General features: G+C 43.0%; 1 protein-coding gene across 2 annotated transcripts in view; it reads left to right on the top strand.

The window, feature by feature from the left end:
- The first annotated feature begins 13,214 nt into the window (after nt 1-13,214).
- Nucleotides 13,215-19,112, top strand: part of LOC134394736 (cytochrome P450 2C8-like) — a 44,369-nt gene continuing 38,471 nt past the window's right edge. For both annotated transcript variants that reach the window (XM_063120422.1, XM_063120421.1), the window contains exons 1-4: nt 13,215-13,408; nt 16,110-16,272; nt 17,320-17,472; nt 17,722-17,882. In XM_063120422.1, the coding sequence (XP_062976492.1) occupies nt 13,232-13,408; nt 16,110-16,272; nt 17,320-17,472; nt 17,722-17,882 (654 nt within the window). In that variant the 5' untranslated portion in view covers nt 13,215-13,231. The remainder of the gene's footprint in view (nt 13,409-16,109; nt 16,273-17,319; nt 17,473-17,721; nt 17,883-19,112) is intronic.

The following is a 19,112-nucleotide window of genomic DNA, read 5'->3' as shown; positions in this document are numbered from 1 at the left end:
TTGGTGTTCCACAGGCATAGCGATACTTCCATAATTTTCAATTGCCCTTCAGATGGCATAACTGAAATATGAGATTACATCTTCTGTGGACTCCCTGAGCTGGTGCTGAGCTGTGGTGTGCTGGGATAGCTATATATTTGTGGTGATCTGCTGGGATTGCATGTTGGTTTGTACCATAACTTACTCTCTGTCATGTTGATGTGGGCAGGGTGGTCTTCAGGAGGCAGGTGTATTTTAATTTATTCCCCCCCCATTGAATTCAGTGGGAAGGAAATTTGTTGTACCATTTTCAAGTCTGGTGTAAAGTTGCACTATGAGCAAGGGCATAAATATGATGTAACTGTGCTCCTTCCCTACCTCAACCCCATCCCACCTGACAGCACCTGTTTACCTCTTTCAGCAGTGTATATTTGCCAGTGCAATGTATCCCCCACCCCAGCATATCTAAATTGTTCCACCACTGTATCTGTCATGGTAGTGGGGCATTTGGTATTCCACCAGCATAGCAAGACTTCCACAATTTTCTATTGCCCTGCATCCAACATAACTGAAGTAGAAGATGGCAACTTTTTAAGTTACTTATTTGTAACGAAGAAGCTGTGAAAGATTAATGAAGCTGCATAGACTACTATGGCCTCCTTAGGCCGTTTCTTCACCTGCCTTTTTTCCAGGGATCGTCCCAGGATCATCCCTGTGCATGCAAATGACACACAGGGGATCCCGGGAGCAGGCAGGGACGATCCCTCCATTTTCCTTGGATAATCCTTAGGTGTAGAACGGGCCTTAGTTAAAGCCAAAATGGCCAAATTGAATTTTGAAATGATACTCCAGAAGAATTGTTCAGTAGAAGACAATCATTTAGAACACGGCATATCTCTTAACAGAAGGAGACAAGTGGTGATTGAAAAACAGAAGCAAGGCATAACATTCAATGATTCTCTCTCTCGCATGTGTGTGTGTGTGTGTGTGTGTGTGTCTGTCTGTCTAGGAAAAAAACTGATAGTGGAGAGCCAGAAGAGATTGTGACTCAGTTCACTTGGACTTTGTCTCAGGCTCATAATCGGCCCCTCTTTCCTCCCCATATGTGCTGCAAACTTAGGCCGTAGCTAGACCTCAGGTTTATCCAAGGATCATCCCGGGTTGAGCACTGGATGCCTTGTGTGGCACTTAGATGAACAGGTTTGACCCCAGGACAATCCTGGGATAAACCTTAGGTCTAGCTACAGCCCCAATTACTTCCTCTTTAGCACAAACTACAGTTCTACATACATCTGAGCTAACAAACCATGGTTTATGCTAGCCTTTCCAACTAGGATTACAAGCTATGGATTGAAGCTGGTTTGCAATCCTGGGAATGAACTACATGGAGGGATCTTGCCAGCATTCTATCGTCTCGCTCACTGTGTTTGTGTATCCCTCTAAATGTCAGTGACCGGGGGGGGGGGGGAAATCTACACTACTGCTTTTAAAGCGCTTTGAAAACGTTTTGAAACCTGAATATGCAGTGTGTCCTGGGCCCCAACAGTTGTCAAAACTTATAAAGCACTTTAAAGCAGTAGTGTAGATCCCCCCCAGCTCCAACCCAAGAGTAAATCTTTGTTGGGTACAGCAACGTCTTTCTCCTCCTGCTTATCCTAGGTAAGTATTCTGTAGCCAGGATTTTCTAGAACATTTTATACCTTTAATTCCCCTCCCCCCCAGAAGCATGGGTCCAGGGGGATTTTAGGATGTTTTTAGAATGTTTTTAGGATGTTTTAACAATGTATATTATGTTCTTAATTCAGTTGTATGTATTTTATATTTACCGTTGTTCCCTGCCTCGATCAAATGGAGAAGCGGGTAAGAAATAATTTAATATTTATTTATGTTAAGACTTCTGCAGTAAAGCCAGAGACTGCAACTTCATCTTAGTCAGAAATTGAGGCTCAGGAAAAAGTCCACTTTCAAATGGCACAAATTCCTTTCTCTATGGCAGCCTGCCCCAACCTGGGGCTCTTAATGCATTCACTGAAATTTTGGTGGTCAGTGTTATTATTGTTGTTGTTTTCCTGAACAGCCCTGAGGGGGAGGGGATAAGAAGTTTTCCCTGCACCCCTGAGATGTAAACAACTAGTTCTGCATGGACTCCTCAGTTTCAGCATTGTGTGACAGCCATTGTTTTTCTGAGTGGTTGTTTTTCTCCTTAAAAAGACAAAAAGTGCTTCCTCTGAAGATTGTCCCGCAATGGCATTTGGCCAACAGCAGCTTCACTGCTGAGCCTGAACTATTAGGTATCTTCAAGGTTTCCTCCAAATGTTCCTGTTCACTGGTGGGTTGCTGCTGCTTTGGACAGGAGCCATCTGGAAGGTGTGAGAGGAGGCCCGGCATTATTGCCAGTGCAGGCTGTTTTTTCTGTTTCTGGCTGATAAGCATTCTCAAGCTAGAGCTGCTGTTCATTTCCTTTACTATAGAAAGCTATGAAAATAATAGCTGATGTTGATAACGACAATGTCTTGGATATAGCAGAGGCTTTAGCCAAGGTTGTGAGAACCTCAGGTTACACCCTGAAAGTATGCAAGTTTCATGCTCTTGAGAAACAGCTGGTGGGAGCAGGAATTTAGAAAAGCTTCATATCTGTTGGTTGTCACCACAGGATGTCCAGGGCCTCGCAGGTCTACTTGTTCTGCAGCCCAGACATCTGCCACTGAGCAGTTTATAAAGAGGCTGTGAGACAACCCTGGAGTTACTGGGTGAGCCCTTGCCACCCATGCCACAAGTAAGATAAATTATAAATTACACAGCTCATGGCCACACCACCATGGCAAAACCCAGCCTTTTTTAAAAGCTAAAAAATGGCTGTGTATGCACTGCAGGGTGCTAAATGGCCAAATTTAGCTTGTTCTGAAGTGAAATTTGACTTGTATAGCACTTTCAAACCACCATGAAATGTTATACAGGTTGGGGTTTGGGTGAGAAAAAAATCAGATGCAGAGATATAAGTTCTATGCGTTTTCTACAGTTTAGCTTGTTGTATCCCTAACTCTCTATGACAGGTTATCTATCCCATGTGAAGTTTGCCTACCTTACAGGTATAGTAAATAAATGACAAAAGTGCAGAATTCATCCCCAGCCTATTGGGCTGATAGATGGCATGTCTATTTTCACACCATTAGGACTTCCGAAGTCCCTCAGTAGGGTCAGGGGTCCTCTGGGGGGTCTTTCTGTTTTTGGTGGAGTGTTCCAGGACTTGCTGTTCATTATTCTCATGGCTTAAACCCAGTTTTCTCCCCCATCTCCTGCAAAACTGCTATTTGCCATAACACAGGGGAGAAAACATAGACAAATTTAAGTTTTCCTTAATGGAAGCTGGAGGATGGTGGCATTTTCATCAGGAGAACAGAACAGAAAAAAACTGTCAATCTCATCTCCCCCATAAACCCAATTTGACCAGGCTCTCAAGGCTGCTTTTTATAAAATATATATGTATCAAAAGACAAGAGATCCATTCAAAGGTTTCCACACTCTGCTCCAGTTTGGCCATTGAGCCCTATAAATTTAATTTACCACCTTACTTTATAATGAACCAGCAGATGGCAGCAGAGGACAAGAAAAAGCTCTTTTCCTTCGATTATCTTTCCTGTCACAACTCTTCAAAGTAGGGTGGCTCCGCTCTCCTTACTTTCTTCCACAGCACAGCGGAAGCAACAACTCCGCAGTCTGACTTTCTTCAGCCTCCTTTCTGCTTGTCTGGTACCACGTTTGGATCTTTCTTTCCCCGTGGTGGTCTCCTCCTCACCTATCTAGATCTTTCCCCTGAGGGTAGCAGCCCAGCTCCCTGCAATCTTCTCATTGTGGTTGCTGCAGAGGTGAAATCCGTGCCGCTGCTGATCTCTACAGCAGATTCCAGGTAAGTACAGAAGGATGGGGACTCCCTTCTTTGATTTTTCTTTTCATTGTTTAAATCCACTTTTCCCAACGATGCCACCTCAGATGTGTTGGACCACAACTTCTATCATCCTGGCCAGCAGACAATTAGCTGTTGTCAGGAGTAGATGGGATTTAATTTTTGTGAACCGCCCAGAGGGCTTCGGCTATTGGGTGGCATAAAAATGTAATAAATAAAATATAAATAATAAAAATAAATAATTTGTAGTCCAATGTATTGAGGGAAACTGGTTAAAAGCATCTATAGACTTCCTTTGATCACTTATGTCAAATGGGTCAGCATTGTTTTTAGCTCTGGTTCTTTTTTGGATTCTCCCACTTGTGTGCAAGGAGAACATATTAATAATACTACAGATCGAAATGTGGGCGCACCATTAATACAACATCGGGAAGATACATTCTATAGAACAAGAGATCTTTCTTTCTGGGCAGTAGAGGCGAGTTTATAAACAGGTAAGCTGGTGCTATATAAATAAATAAATAATAATAATAATAATAATAATAAGGTTGTTTTGCGAAAAGAAGCCAGGTGGATTTTGAGAGTGAATAAAATTATTTCCTTTAACCTTGCAATACTGCTCTAAAATACATTTGTTTCCCATCATAATTTGCTCACATATTAGCTTGAAGTCTTATCTCTGGTCTGGTATAGCACAGGAAAGTGGAGTTTGAGAGCAAGCATGATCAAATTTGGTCATACTGAGACTAGGGACCTCAGACATGCATTTTATTGCACACTCGTTACTGGGCACTCACGGATTTTTGCAGGTCCCTCTCATGAAGTCGTCTGACTCCTGCGCTCCTCCTGCCCCTTCTAGCCTTCTTCACATGACAAAAAAGAAAGAAAAGCCCACAGTAAGTCCGCATTATTTTTAAAGACAGAAGTTGCCGCTATCTCCTGCTGTGGGTAGGAGAAGTGTCACGATTAAAGACGACCCCTTGAACGGGCCACATGCACTTTTTACTTCCTCTTTCCTCTCCTTGAGGAAAAGAGGAAGTATCGAGCAAGAAAAGTGGGGGCGGAGAAGTGACGGTAGGCAAGCGTGATTCCTCCCCCATCCCCGTCTGATGGAGCTCTAGATCTACACTGATAACTGTTGGGGCACATACTGCTTTCATAGTGTTATTTCCTGCGTTTTCTTCCACATTCGTAATGATTTGACACAAGGCGTTGATCTGGCCTGAGTAAGTTTATTCCTGAGAGATGTTAGCATTCAATAAATGCAATGCTAATGCAGTTTGGAACTTCAAGCTTCTCTTTTATCAGATGGTTTAGTTCTGATAAACAATGGTTGTGGTTGAGCTGAGACACATTTTTAAAACAAAACAAACATAGAGGCATATTTAAATTCTACAATATATTTTTTGTGCATGTTCTATAAATCTCCTTGAAGAAGAACTTCCATGTGATCTGAAATACATTGAAACTGTTTATTTTTGTGTAATAAAGCACGTCTTTTGTTTATACATTTACTTTTTGTGCCACTGTTTACCAGTCTTTGTATTTTTAATGGCCACATCTGTAGTCACTGATTAGAAGGCGAACACTTCATTGCATTCACTGCAAATAATTCCAGTCCTGAAGATTAATGGAATTAATTTGATTTTCTATTAATGCATCCAGTAGAAGGCTGAAAATGCATCCCTCATCCTATTTTTTCTTTAAGCAGTTGGAGGCACAGGTTGGAAGTTAAACATATTTGCACGATGATACACACTTCCCTGGAAGTAAGGCTTTTTCTGTTCTTTCAACCAAAGATTTATTACAATCATAGGATCACACTTTTTAATCATTTAGTTAATGGGGTTGGAGCAAGTCTATAGCTTTCTCATTTCTTAGAGTATGGCAGGGCAAAGCTAGAACTTTGGAATGCTGCCAGCTGTGTGACTTCTGCAAAGGAGTGACCTTGAATTAGTATTTGTATATGTGGTTCTTGTGTATTTGTCATATGGGGTGTGTAGTTTTTGTATGTGATTTTGGGATGATCTGCCTATTTGGGAAACTAAATTTGGTGGAATAATTAGAGGTGATTTGGGGAAATAAATTGTCTTGCCTTTCTGTGAAATGTTTGAGCAGACAAATTAGTTCAATGGCATGGTTTGGGTTCTGGAGCTCAGACCCATCCTCTTTCTATACTCATGTTGTTGGGCAAGTTACTGGTGTTTTTTTAGCCTTAACAGTTTGGCTTTCTGTGTTTTATTGTGAATGGGCACTCCCAATAGCAACCATTTTGTGACACTGTCCATGACACTTTCTTAAAATTCCAAATGTGCCTACCAGCCTAAAAAGGTTAGGGATCCTTGGTTTAGTCACTCCCACTTGCAGGAGGAGTCAAATGGGATTGATTGGGCAGCATGCATGAGCATGTTTGCTCTTGAACGATAAACCAGGATTCTGGAAAAAAAACTGGCTTAGTGTTTTGTGCAAATGCTGTAGTAACTCAACTATTTAAAGGACTTCTAGCTGAACTGATACTGCGTTGCCTATTTTTTGAGACATGTGTTGTCTGCAAGGGAATTCCTCCAAGAGAAAAGTCTTGACCTGGTGCCAAAAAGATAACAATGTCAGCGCCAGGCTTGAACTCCCCAAACCTGGGGACTCTATACTTCTTCAAAGCCCCATGGTGACTGTGAATCGGTACTGCATGAGGGCATTTTTCTGAAGCTGCATTTTTTAAAAAATCAGTGACTTACCCCTGACTTTTTTCTTCAAAGCAAGTTTACTGTTCCGCCGTGTGACCTCACTCCGGCATTGAGCCAGGAACAGTCCGGGGTGGATGGTGACCACTGATTGGTCACTAGAAGCTGAGAAGAGGGTGGAGGTGGGCTCCAGTACCTGGATGATCACTGGGAAACCCTGCGCTCCCTCCTGGCATGGGGATTTCCTGCCCCACCCATCAGCAGAGATACCATGGGGTTTCAGGATGAAGGAGCAGTGAAGCGGTGCTGTGAAGACAGCTCACTAGAGGGGCTAAAACCTGATAGATTCTCTGTCAGAGTGAACCACCTTTATGCCAAGGTAATTGTTCTGTATTCAAAAATACAGATGAGTCCTTTTCTCTCACTTAAGCTCTTTATTTGCTCAATCAGAATAATACCTCTACAAGATGTAATATAAATATTTAAAGAATAAGAATCAATTGTGCAGTAAAGCCCAGTATCCCTAACTCTCTCTTTAAGTCCCAGTGGCAAGTAGTTTGGCCCAAATGCAGGTGGAAAAAAACTTAAAGAGTAAAACAAACAACAAGAAAAAAACACTTTGCCTTCTTCTCTCTTAGAGAGTTTTCTTCTTTCTTATCAAAGGTTATATCATCTACTCTTATCTCTTTTCTGGAATGTGGATTTACGTTAATCTCCAATTTGCAAAGCTTTCAGGCAGCAATTAGCAAAACAATGTGGACTTGCCAGCTTCTGACTGTCTGCAGCTTTGCAAGCATGTTTTGAGAAGAATGAGAAAAACGTACCGAGGATAAATGGGTAAAAAAACCTCTTGGTTCATTATGGCATCTATTTCACTTCCATGTAAGTCAACGTAAGAACATAAGAAGAGCCCTGCTGGAGCACACCAAGGGTCCATCTGTTCCAGTACTCTGTTCACACAGTGGCCAAACTGCTGTCAAGCAGGAACCCACAAGCAGGACACGGTGCAACAGCATCCTCCCACCCATGTTCCCCAGTAACTGGTGCATACAGGTGTACTGCCTTGAATACTGGAGATAGCATGCAAGCATCAAGGCTAGTAGCCATTGATAGCCTTTGCCTCCAGGAATTTATCCAACCCCCTTTTAAAGCCATTCAAATTGGTGGCCATCACTACATCTTGTGGCAGTGAGTTCCATAATTTAACTGTGTGTTGTGTGAAGAAGTACTTCCTCTTATTTGTCCTGGATCTCCCACCAACCAGCTTCATGGAATGACCCTGGGTTCTAGTATTTTGAGAGAGGGGAAAAAATGTCACCCTATCCACATGCTCCACACCATGCATAATTTTGTACACCTCTTATTATTATTATTATTATTATTATTATTATTATTATTATTTATTTATATAGCACCATCAATGTACATGGTGCTGTACAGAGTAAAACAGTAAATAGCAAGGGCCTGCCGCATAGGCTTACAATCTAATAAAATCATAGTAAAACAATAAGGAGGGGAAGAGAATGCCAACAGGCACAGGGTAGGGTAAACAGGCACAGGGTAGGGTAAAACTAGCAGTATAAAGTCCACACAACATCAAGTTTTAAAAGCTTTAGGAAAAAGAAAAGTTTTTAGTTGAGCTTTAAAAGCTGTGATTGAACTTGTAGTTCTCAAATGTTCTGGAAGAGCGTTCCAGGCGTAAGGGGCAGCAGAAGAAAATGGACGAAGCCGAGCAAGGGAAGTAGAGGCCCTTGGGCACGCGAGAAACATGGCATCAGAGGAGCGAAAAGCACGAGCGGGGCAATAGTGTGAGATGAGAGAGGAGAGATAGGAAGGAGCTAGACCGTATCATGACTCTTATCATGTCTCCCCTTAGCCTCCTTTTTTCCCCAAGCTAAACAATCCCAGCTTTTGTAACCTTCCCTCATAGGATAATTGCTCTAGTCCCTTGATCATTTTAGTTGCCCTTTTCCCAGCTCTACAATATCTTTTTTTAGATGTATCTTCCCAATGTTGTATTAACGGTGCTCCTACATTTCGATCTGTGGTATTACTAATATGTTCTCCTGGCACACCAAAAGTGGGAGAATCCAAAGCCCTGTGGTGGCTGCAAATCAGCGTTGCATCTGTTATATGTGATGCAGCCGCAGATTTGCAATCACTGTGGGGCTTTTCTGCAAAGCTGCACTCTTTAAAAGTCTGAGACTTATCCCAGCTTTTTCATTGAGAGTGAGGTCACCATGGCTTTTCCACCATCTGACCTTGCTCCGTGGTCAAACTAGGGGAGGAGGGGCATTCCAGGTGAATGGTGACCGGCATTTGGTTGCTGGAAACCAGGAAGAATGCGGAGGGGGGGGGGGTAGCGCTCCAGGACCTGGATGACTGCCAGAAATCCTGGGCTCCATCCTGGCATGGGGATTACCCGCGCAAAAGCAAGGAAAACCCCGTGGGGGAGTAAAAAGAAGCCAAAGGCAAAGGTAGAACCAGGCAATCTTCAAAACGAAATATTTACAAAAGTTTATTTACAGTGCCAAGGCGCCGCCTACGCGTTTCGAACGCAAACTGCGCTCTTCCTCAGGGCTGTTATCTAAAATATAAATAAAAAAGTCCTTTGAATCATAATATTTACAAATAGAGGCGTTTTACAAGTTTATATACTTAAAAATACTTTAAAAAACTTATGTATAGCCAGACATACAAATTGTAATCAAAAGGTGTAATACATCATCATTCAGTTAATTAAAGTATATATACAAAAACATATACCAACCAGGAGTAAATATCTACGTTACAAATGCAAACATCAGAGTTTACTTACAGAGTTCGTTAAGTTGTCTGCAGAACGCTGCTAGACTGACATACTAAAGGAGGTGAGATTTATAGGGAGGGAAAAGAGACCTTGACAACTAATTGGAAACAAATGTTTCTTATAACAGTGCCGATAATTCCAAAGACTCATTGAGGCCGGATGGGCTGATAGTATTGAGCCTGATAATCCATCTGGCCTCTCTTTCGAAAAGGATCCTATCAGATTTATTCTTGATTTTTTCTATAACCCAGAATGATAGATCTTTTAGTTGATGTGATTTCTCTTTCCAATGATGAACTAATGGTGCTCCTTCTATTCCACATTTGATCTTACTAATATGCTCACCTATCCTGGTTTTAACACTTCTTGTAGTTTTGCCAATATATAATTTATTACAAGGACAGATCCCTCCTGTGTAATATCTAGGGCCAGTCTTATGGGTGGATGCAAAGCCAGTAGCATGCCTGCTGAGACTCAGAGTGTCACGACTGGACATTAGGTTGGGTTTTTGAATGACCCCAAATTGGAAAATGTGTGTTTGCTTATGTGCTACTTAGGTTCTGAAAATTCTCCTTTCCTTTAAAATCCTTCTTTACTATCAATAAAGGTTACTTTTTCTCTCTTCCTATCTCCCTCTCTACTTGCCATCCCACCCTCATTCCTCTTCCCCCTTCCTATCCCTAAAGTTGCCAGCTTTATGGCCTTGTGAGGAGATCTCCTACCCACATTTCCTCTCAAATGTAAATACAGGCACCAGTGCGAACCCTAGACCTCATTTGAAATGTAACAAATGCCATGCAGTGCAGAGAGAGATCTGCCAACATGACCTCGGATGTAACATGAATTGTAAATAAGCTGATGGTCTCTGCATTACCAAAACATGCAAATATCAATGGGCAGTATCAAGAGAGGGAAGATGAGAGAAGCAAGGATGGCAACCTTATGTGAAGTGCCCTGGTCCTGGAAGGTGTGAAAGAATGTGCATGACCTTAAGATTCTGTGAATGACAGATGAAGGGAGGAAATGGGATATGCGCCAGGTACCCTGAATTCTCTGAAGTAACAAGACAGAGATTGCTCAGCACCGGGGGTGAGGGTGTCGGATGTGCCCAGTAACAAAGGACAAAAGGCCCCTAATGCCCTAAACCAACATTGGGAACTGCTGGGGAGTCAGGAGATGCTGTCAAGGGGTGTTGTCAATCTCTCAATAGCAAAACAATTCGTTCCAGAACTGGACATGGTGTATTATCAAGAAAGAGCACCCTAAGCATCTCCTTTGTGGCCAAAAGGCCCAATAAGAAACCAAGGGTATAAAAACCCTGGCCTCCCTTTGTTTGAGGAGGTCATGGCATTTTGGATGATCTTGAGTGCACTCAAGGACAGAACCTCCATCCAACCAGCCACTCTGACTTGCTCCCTGACCAGGACGAGTTATCTGTCCGTGAGTATGTCTGGGTGTATTTTGTGGGTGGAATTCATCGTGACGGGCAAAGATAAGGGTGGGCTGTCTTGCTCTGTCAAATTGCACTATTTTGTAACAGGTTATACATGCAGCTGAGGGGCGAGGGAAGCGCTTCATTGGTGTGACCCTCCCCTGCCGCTTGGCAGGTGTAGTGGAAATGCACTGAAAGACTATTGTATGTGACATGTTACAACTGCTTCTTTTATGCCTGCTCCTTTCCTGTCTGGACCTTCATAATCAGGTCCCTCAAGAGTTAAAAGCCTTCAGTTTATAGGTTGAATACTCTGTTTCTGAAGGCCACATCTCTACTCGGGATGGTACAGCCTTGGAATGTGGGAGGATCTCCTACCGTATCAGTTTGGTTGCCATCCACCTGCTTTTAGTGAGATAAGGAAATGACAGGAGATTGGGAGTTAGCTTGTCACACCACAAGTGTGATCAATGAAGGGTGCTGTACAGGGTTGCATGTAGTCTAAGGAGAACTTCTGCATAAAACCAATCCAAAGGCTCACTGGGCTGAGATTCAGCACAGACCATTCTGGAATGTGTTGTGCAACTGGCCATTGGAGTCGCTCTTCGTTGCCACTCCCTGGGGCTCCCGACAACTGATTGGAGAATAAGATCTTGCTTAGCTCACTTGTCTGTATCGTATATGTATATGTAATCTTCAGCCTGCTAGTTAATAAAGCGTTAGACTTTTCACCCACTTGTGTTGTTATTGTGTCTGAAATCCAAATCTCTGGTTAATTGGTAAACAGCAGGCGTGATCCAAAGGGCACCGTGTCCCAGACTCAGCTGGCAGAGATGGTATAATCCAACAGAGAGAACTGGGAAAAACAGTGCCACAGTTGTCACCAGGAGGTTAGCATACTCCTAAGGGGTTGTACTACCAACTAACGGGCAAGGAGGGAGTTCCCCTGGCGTGCCTCACACTTACCCATTGATAGCAAGCACAATCCATTGGGCTCCACTGCTGAGACGTAGTTGGCTGGATTGGTACAACTCAGGGTTGTGCTACTGATCAGGAGGAGGGTGAAGGGGCTCCTCTGGTGTGACTCTCGCTTGCCCATTGGCAGCAAGTGTGATCCAGGGGCCTCTGTTTCCCAACTCCTGATTGGCTGAGCTTGCACAATTCTAAGCGCTTCTGCCTTCAGAGGGTTCATGTGTAACTTTGTGTATGTTTGTAACTAAGTTTTCTGCCCAGTGAGGGTGTGAGAGCCTCTGTGTATATTTGTGATTGCTTTTCTTGTATTGCTTTATTCATTGCTATCCCCCTTCCCCAATTCCCCTAGATAAATCCTTTTGCATGCATCACAAACTGGTTGTGTTCCCTCAGAAGGTCCAAGCTGACCCAGCCTGATCAACTGAGCAGCTTAGGGGTTATTTAAATCCCTTTTTCACAAGAGCAGGGCCTATGGCAGTAGTACGTGTGTGAATGTGGGGTGTGCATATGTGCGTGTGCTGATGAGAAGGCATGCCAGCCTTTTCTAGGAGTTGGGGGGACACTACTGTGCCATACTTCAGGCAGCAACATCTCCCCTGGTGAGGGGCAGGCAGTTGTGTTAGAACACATAGATTTTGATTTATATAAGCAGTATATAAAGAAGGATGCAGACAAGCTGGAGGGGGTTCAGAGGAGGGCAATGAGGATGATCAGGGGTCTGGAAACAAAGCCCTATGAGGAGAGACTGAAAGAACTGGGCATGTTTAGCCTTGAGAAGAGAAGATTGAGGGGAGACATGATAGCACTCTTCAAGTACTTAAAAGGTTGCACACGGAGGAGGGCCAGGATCTTTTCTTGATCATCCCAGAGTGCAGGACACGAAATAATGGGTTCAAGTTACAGGAAGCCACATTCCAGCTGGACATCAGGAAAAACGTCCTGGCTGTTAGAGTGGTATGATGATGGTACCAATTAGCTAGGGAGGTCATGGGCTCTCCCACACTAGAGGCCTTCAAGATGCAGCTGCACAGCCATCTGTCAGATATCCTTTAAGGTGGATTTCTGCATTGAGCAGGGGGTGGACTTGATGGCCTTATAGGCCCCTTCCAACTCTACTATTCTATGATTCTATATAATGTTTTTGTTTGTTTGATTTTAAAAGAAACACTGCACTAGCTTTTCATAAAATGTAGCTCTGTACCCAAACAGTATATATGACATCTGTGTCACACAGCAAATGAACCATTTTCAGCTAGGGTCAGAGTGTATGAATGTTACTGAGTAACCCACCCTTGCTAACAGAGAACAAAGGTCACATTGAAAAGAAATAAATCAAGGGAGCCAGGGAAGGTTGCCAACCATCTGAATTTTGGGTCCAGTTGGGGCTCAAACGGGTAGCTTTCTTTCCACTGTGTCTCTCTTAATCCATTTTTTTGGCTTTCCCAGAGACAAAGATGGAGGTTGCTGGGGTGGGAGCTCTGTTCCTTCTCTGTGTGCTCCTCACTTTGTTCTTCTCATCCTTCAAAATGTATAAGAAGAAAGGCCAGCTGCCTCCAGGACCTGCTCCCTGGTTCCTTCTGGGAAATCTCCTGCAGAAAGATGTCCTGCCTCTGTACCAATCTTATCCCAAGGTAAGACCAGTTCTTTGAGCACATTCTCCCTGTCCCCTTTGGCCCAGAAGGACACAGGTTAATTTCTCACTCATTTTATGTACTTCTCCATTCTTGCTTATCAAACAGGTGTTCTTCAAAGGGATCCAGATTTCTATATCATTTTCCTTTCTATATTTATTGATTGTTTTTATTGTTTTTATTGTGTGTTTGAATCTTGTCTGCATGAGGATTTTTTAAAAATCTCTTTAAGCTGCCAAGAGGCAATTTACTGAGAACAGAAGGCAGGGAATCATCATCATCATCATCATCATCATCATCATCATCATCATCATCATCGGTTTTATACATCAGGAGGGAATTTCATTGCTGACAAGCCACAACTTATCTACTTTCTGTTATCAAAATTATAGGCAGGTCCATATTGCTAGTTTATCAGTCAAGCTTGCATTAAATAGTGCACCATTTTTCTTCTCATGAAAGGTAACTTTATTCAGAGTTTTAATGTTATTTTTGGTTACATGGATGGGTGTGACCCCAAGGGGCCCACAGCCACCCAGACCTCTCTTGGGCCCTACTTATTTGGGTGGATGGAAGTAACCATCTAATATTTGGATTTTGTCATGATTAGGCCTGTTCCCCTTGGTGTGGGGGAAGGAGTTTCAGGCTATCAATTGGAATCAGATTCTGAAGAAGAAGAAACAAGAGTAGAAGTGTACCACCCTAAGCAGGAAGCAAGGGAGGAGATTCTCTCCAGCTCTTCCCCAACCAGGGATGAATCATCAGTGGATCTTATCAGTGAAAATGTTAACAGCTCAGAGTCTGTGGGAACTCAGCAATCCTCAGAGGGGGAAGAGACTTCAGAGTTAGCTGATCCTAGAGTCTGCCACAGATTCAAATAGGCTGAGCTAAAAGAAGGTGGGAGGTAATTGGCTTGGCTAGCTTCTTGCTAAAGGCTTCTTCAGAGGAATCTTCCCTGAAGTTAAATGAACTCAGGGAAAAGGTCTTCCCTTTTGTTGAAAGGATAATTGTCTTGCTTAGTTAGCCAAGTTTTAGCCTAGAAGAAAGTTCCTAGTATTAAACTCAGGTGTGAAGAGTTGTTTATTTGCCAAATAAAGTTCTGTAGATTACTTAGCAGACCTCCTTTTTGTCTCACAGTGCAGTAGGAGGGCTTAGAAACACAACAGTTTTACTGTGTTGATCTATACTGCTTTGAGGGTGTCACGGTCATTGGTGCAAGAAAAAAAAGAGCAAACATGGCTATCAAAATCTAAAATGGTGGCAAAAATAATAAAATTCTTCAAGATATGTTGGTTCCAGTGCTTTTCAAATTGTCAAAGATTGTGCAGCAAAAAATGGGCTCTGGATATGAAAACCACCATCCATGGATCTTGGACATGCTACACACACCTATTTAGTTACTGTGAAAACCTGTAAGAAGATACCTTTCACTATAGGAAAGAATATGAATTTCTGTTTTATGTAAGGATAATTTTTTATAAACTAGTAGTATGAGCCTGTCCATCAGTGTCGAAGTTTATTGCTAGGGAAGGAGCAGTCAATGAATTCTCTCTCTCCTCTAGCCATCCTGTTTGGATTGAAATTGTTGAAAGGCAGGACTATGCAACTTGTGTCCCAACAAGCCAAATGCAGCCGGTCACCTGTGAATGCTGCACTACCAGGAGGGCATTGGGCATCTTGCTTTTTCTGCCTGCCCAGGGAGTGTGCCAAGCTTTTGGCAAGCCATGATTGATGATTAGTGTTTGGGTTCATTGATGAGATAGCTGCTCCTTCTTCTTCCCCACATGTCCTTAGCAGTGGAAGTTGATAGTAGGGATGTCAGAGGAACCTGGTTTGGGAGGTCGAGCTCAGCGAGTTTTTGACACCTTGGCCCCTGGATGCCAATTCATAGATCCCTGATTAGACTATCTATGCCTGCAATTTTGCACAAATGGTAGTTTGCGGAAAGTGGGAAGCCAAGAGCTCTCACTGGGCACCTATAGACCACCTGGTAGCTGCTCCTGCATGCCCACCAGGGTCAGGCAAGTGGTGGGAGTCCAGCGCACAAGTGGTGCACAGACTTCACCTAGTTGATAACAGGAGTGAGGCATGAATTCAGGCATGATGGAGGGTGCTTGACTGCTGCTTCATCTCACAATGCCACATACATTTCTATTTCCACAAAAGTATGCTTAAGCACATAAACGGAGAGAATGTTATGAGATCGGTTAGGGCATTTGCCCTCAAACAGATCTTATACAAGGAATAACATGCTGCCTTGTTCTGGCCTCAGTTTATTAGGGAGTATGGTCCAATGTTCATTGAGTGGCTGGAATTGAAACTTACAGTTGTGAGTAAGGGAAAGGTGCTTTGTTTGATTATAGTGAACTGATTTTTTCAGAGATCTACTGGTCCTATCAGTGATCAAGTGACTCCACATCTTTGCAAGGGACAGTTCAATCTCCTTATATTTATGCACCTTCATGCCATTTTGCAAAGTCCATCGAAGAGCTGACTCATCTGGTGGGACTGAGGATAATGATGACTCCATTAGACTCCCTTCCCCTGTGGACATAATTCTACATCCAACCCCTATACTCCACAGCAGTAGTGTTCTGGCAGCCCATCACCTAAAAGATATTTCAACGATCTCTTAAGATAATGACTGAAATGATGGTTCCATTGCCTAATGATCCAGATTTGTCTTTTATTCTGTCTTCAGCTCATGGAGAAGTATGGATCTGTCTTCACTCTCTGGATGGGACCAAAGCCTCTGGTCGTGCTCTGTGGATACGAAGTGGTGAAAGATGCTTTGGTGGGTCATGCTGAGGAGTTTGGTGGGCGTTTTGCCATCCCTATCCATGATAGAATATCCAAGGGTCAAGGTGAACTCTCTTACCTTTCCTTGTGCATTCTTGGTTTTTTTTGTTTAAGTGCCTCCTTGATGCAGTTGCCAGTAATAAGTGGCTTGGAGGGGGATATGGAAAGAACCAATTTTGAAGTTTAATCCCTAAAGGAAACTGCTTCTCTTTTTTAGGGAAGGTCTCCCCTACACAAAAAAATAACTTTGCTACCAAAACCATCAATCCAGTATTGAGTCCAGTCTAGTTTTATCCTTTGAAAACAGCCACCTTGATTAGAGTCTTCTCTTGTTAACACAGGTCCTCCAAACTTGTACAAAAATAAAATGTAGTTGCAAAAACAGGAAATGGCAAAAGCTTTCTTGCTGGTTAGAGGAAGAACAAGAGGCAACATGCACTTAAGACTAACTAGGAAAATGCTAAACTGGGGAGTGGCGGTTTCCCTCAAGATTGAAAGAGGGTTATAGAGGAAGATTTACACAACACTGAAATTCCCCAGTGAGCTTTGTAGCCGAGCGAGGACTTGAATCTGGTTCTTCCGAGTCCAGAGTTTTAATGGGGGGAAAGCACTACAATCTGTGGGCATGTCTACACCATACTTTTATCCCGGGGGCATCCCTAAATCATCTCTTTGCATCAAAATGACGCACAGGGAGTCCCAGGGGCAAGCACAAGCGACCCCTTCATTTTCCTGGGATAACCGAGACAGTGGATATCCCAATTTTGCCTGCGGTCCCAGGACCATCCTGAGGAGCGTGGGCGGTGTGGCCGCCACTCCCAGGTTGTCCCTTCTTCCCTGCTAGTCGTGGGGCTGGGCATGGAGCTGCATGGGGAGGCTCTGTGCCCATGGGGGTGGGAGACAGCAATTTCTCCATCCATGGGATGATGGGGGGTCATTGCAGAAACAGGTAAGTCCACAATCCAACCCCCTCCCTCCCTCCCTCCCTCTACACCCTGTTGGGTATATCAGGGGCCTCAGGTGTAGACATGTCCAATGTCTCATGCAGAAACTTCTTGTTGATTCCTGTATGTTGAGAATTAACAAAAGGATGTCCATCCTTTTGATTCCAGGGCTGCTGAAAGGCGGAAATGAGAAAAAATGGAGGGAGCTGCGCCGTTTCACAATTTCCACTCTACGGGACTTTGGCATGGGGAAGAAAACAATGTCCGCGAGAGTGCAAGAGGAAGCTCTTTACCTGGTGGAGGAAATGGCCACCGCACAAGGTCCTCTCATGTCGAGCCTATTCCACACAAATGGAAAACAGTCCTCTAAGGGATGAACGGTCTCAGGGAGAGAGTTTTAAAAAGAAAAGAAAAAGAAATGGGCCACATGCAAAGTTGATTGAAAGGTTTCCAAATTAAAACCTAGATCTTTGTTTAAAGGCATCCTTTTATTTTGCAATGGGATCTGGGGAAGAGGGGATCTACTCTGTTAGGCCTCACTGTACTCACTGTGTCCTTGTGTCTCTGAAGGGAAGCCCTTTGATCCAAGAAGATGCCTCACAAGTGCTGTTTCTAATGTGATCTCCTCTGTTCTCTATGGGAGTCGATTTGACTACAAAGATGGAAATTTAATAGAGCAACTACAGTTTATAGATGAGCGCTTTCTCTTCATGCGTAGCTACTTAGGGACGGTATGTTGCTCCTCCTTTGTTGTAAAACCTCGCATTAGCCAGCAATCCCACCACCACCACCACCCAGCTTGAGTGTCTATCTGATTCCAAGCGGAAAATGATGTCCCATGCCTCTTTTGCATAGAGCTGAAAAGTCAGTAATTTCTGGGCAGTGAGGAAAAAAGTGGGACGTTGTTGAGTATATCAGGGGCCCCCAAATGTCAAGGTTGTTTTTATCGAGAATGCTTTTAACAGTATTTACTTTTTGATTTTCTGTAAATAATAATATTAACGAAATAACAAATAGGACTAAATAAACCAAATATGAACAACTTGAAACCACAGTTCACTGATATTACAGCTGTAATAGTGGCTTGTCCTAGTTATGGAGGTTACAACCTCTGGCTGCTCTATCTGCCTCAGATCAAGTCAGATCAGATTTTTATTATGCGGTCACAGACCCAATAAAAGCAATACCAACAATCATTAATTTAAAACCATAAAATCACAGTCTTTTGTTCAACAGGCTAAAAGAGTTATTTAAAACATGCACATATTTAAAATATATATGCATGGTTAGAACACCTGGTACAAAAGATAAGCAACAGCAGCATGGGATAGAAGTTACAATTAAGATAAGATCAATTTGCGATTCCTTTGTATGGAGAGGAGGAACTTAGCCACTAACTCTGTTGTCAACTTGTTTGTACCTGCCAGAAAATATTCCAGATACTGTTTGGGTGTCCTTCCAGGGCATTTTCTCATAAGAGGGCCAAGAAATCTATTTCTCTCCTCCCTGTGGAAGCTACATTGGAAAAAAACATGGTCTAGTGTTTCAACTGCTTTGTCACCACAGGGACACAAGCGGTCCTCATATGGGAAGCCCTGATAACGCCCTTCCAAGATTGCAGAAGTAAGGCAGTTAAATCTAGCCCTTGTAAAAGCATGTCGGTACTTGGGGATGGTCAAATAGTCCAGATATCTAGCATATCTGGGAAATTAAAAAATTAGACCAGAGTGTATTGGAGAGCAGGAACTGCGTGCCTTTGTCATAGCATATTGAAAATCTATATCTTTAATCCGTTGTTCTACTATGGATTTTACCACAGAGTAATCTTGTGTATGTAGAAAATCCATTGATAGACCTAATATGCACAATTTGACAGTAAAACCTTTATACCATGAACTGGTAAAAACATCCCTTTGCAAAAGGTAAAGATAGCTTTGGGATGAATTGGCATATACAACCTT

The sequence above is a fragment of the Elgaria multicarinata genome, chromosome 3 (assembly GCF_023053635.1).
Source record: "Elgaria multicarinata webbii isolate HBS135686 ecotype San Diego chromosome 3, rElgMul1.1.pri, whole genome shotgun sequence".
NCBI lineage: Eukaryota > Metazoa > Chordata > Lepidosauria > Squamata > Anguidae > Elgaria > Elgaria multicarinata.
This window is presented reverse-complemented; position numbering and strand designations above follow the sequence as displayed.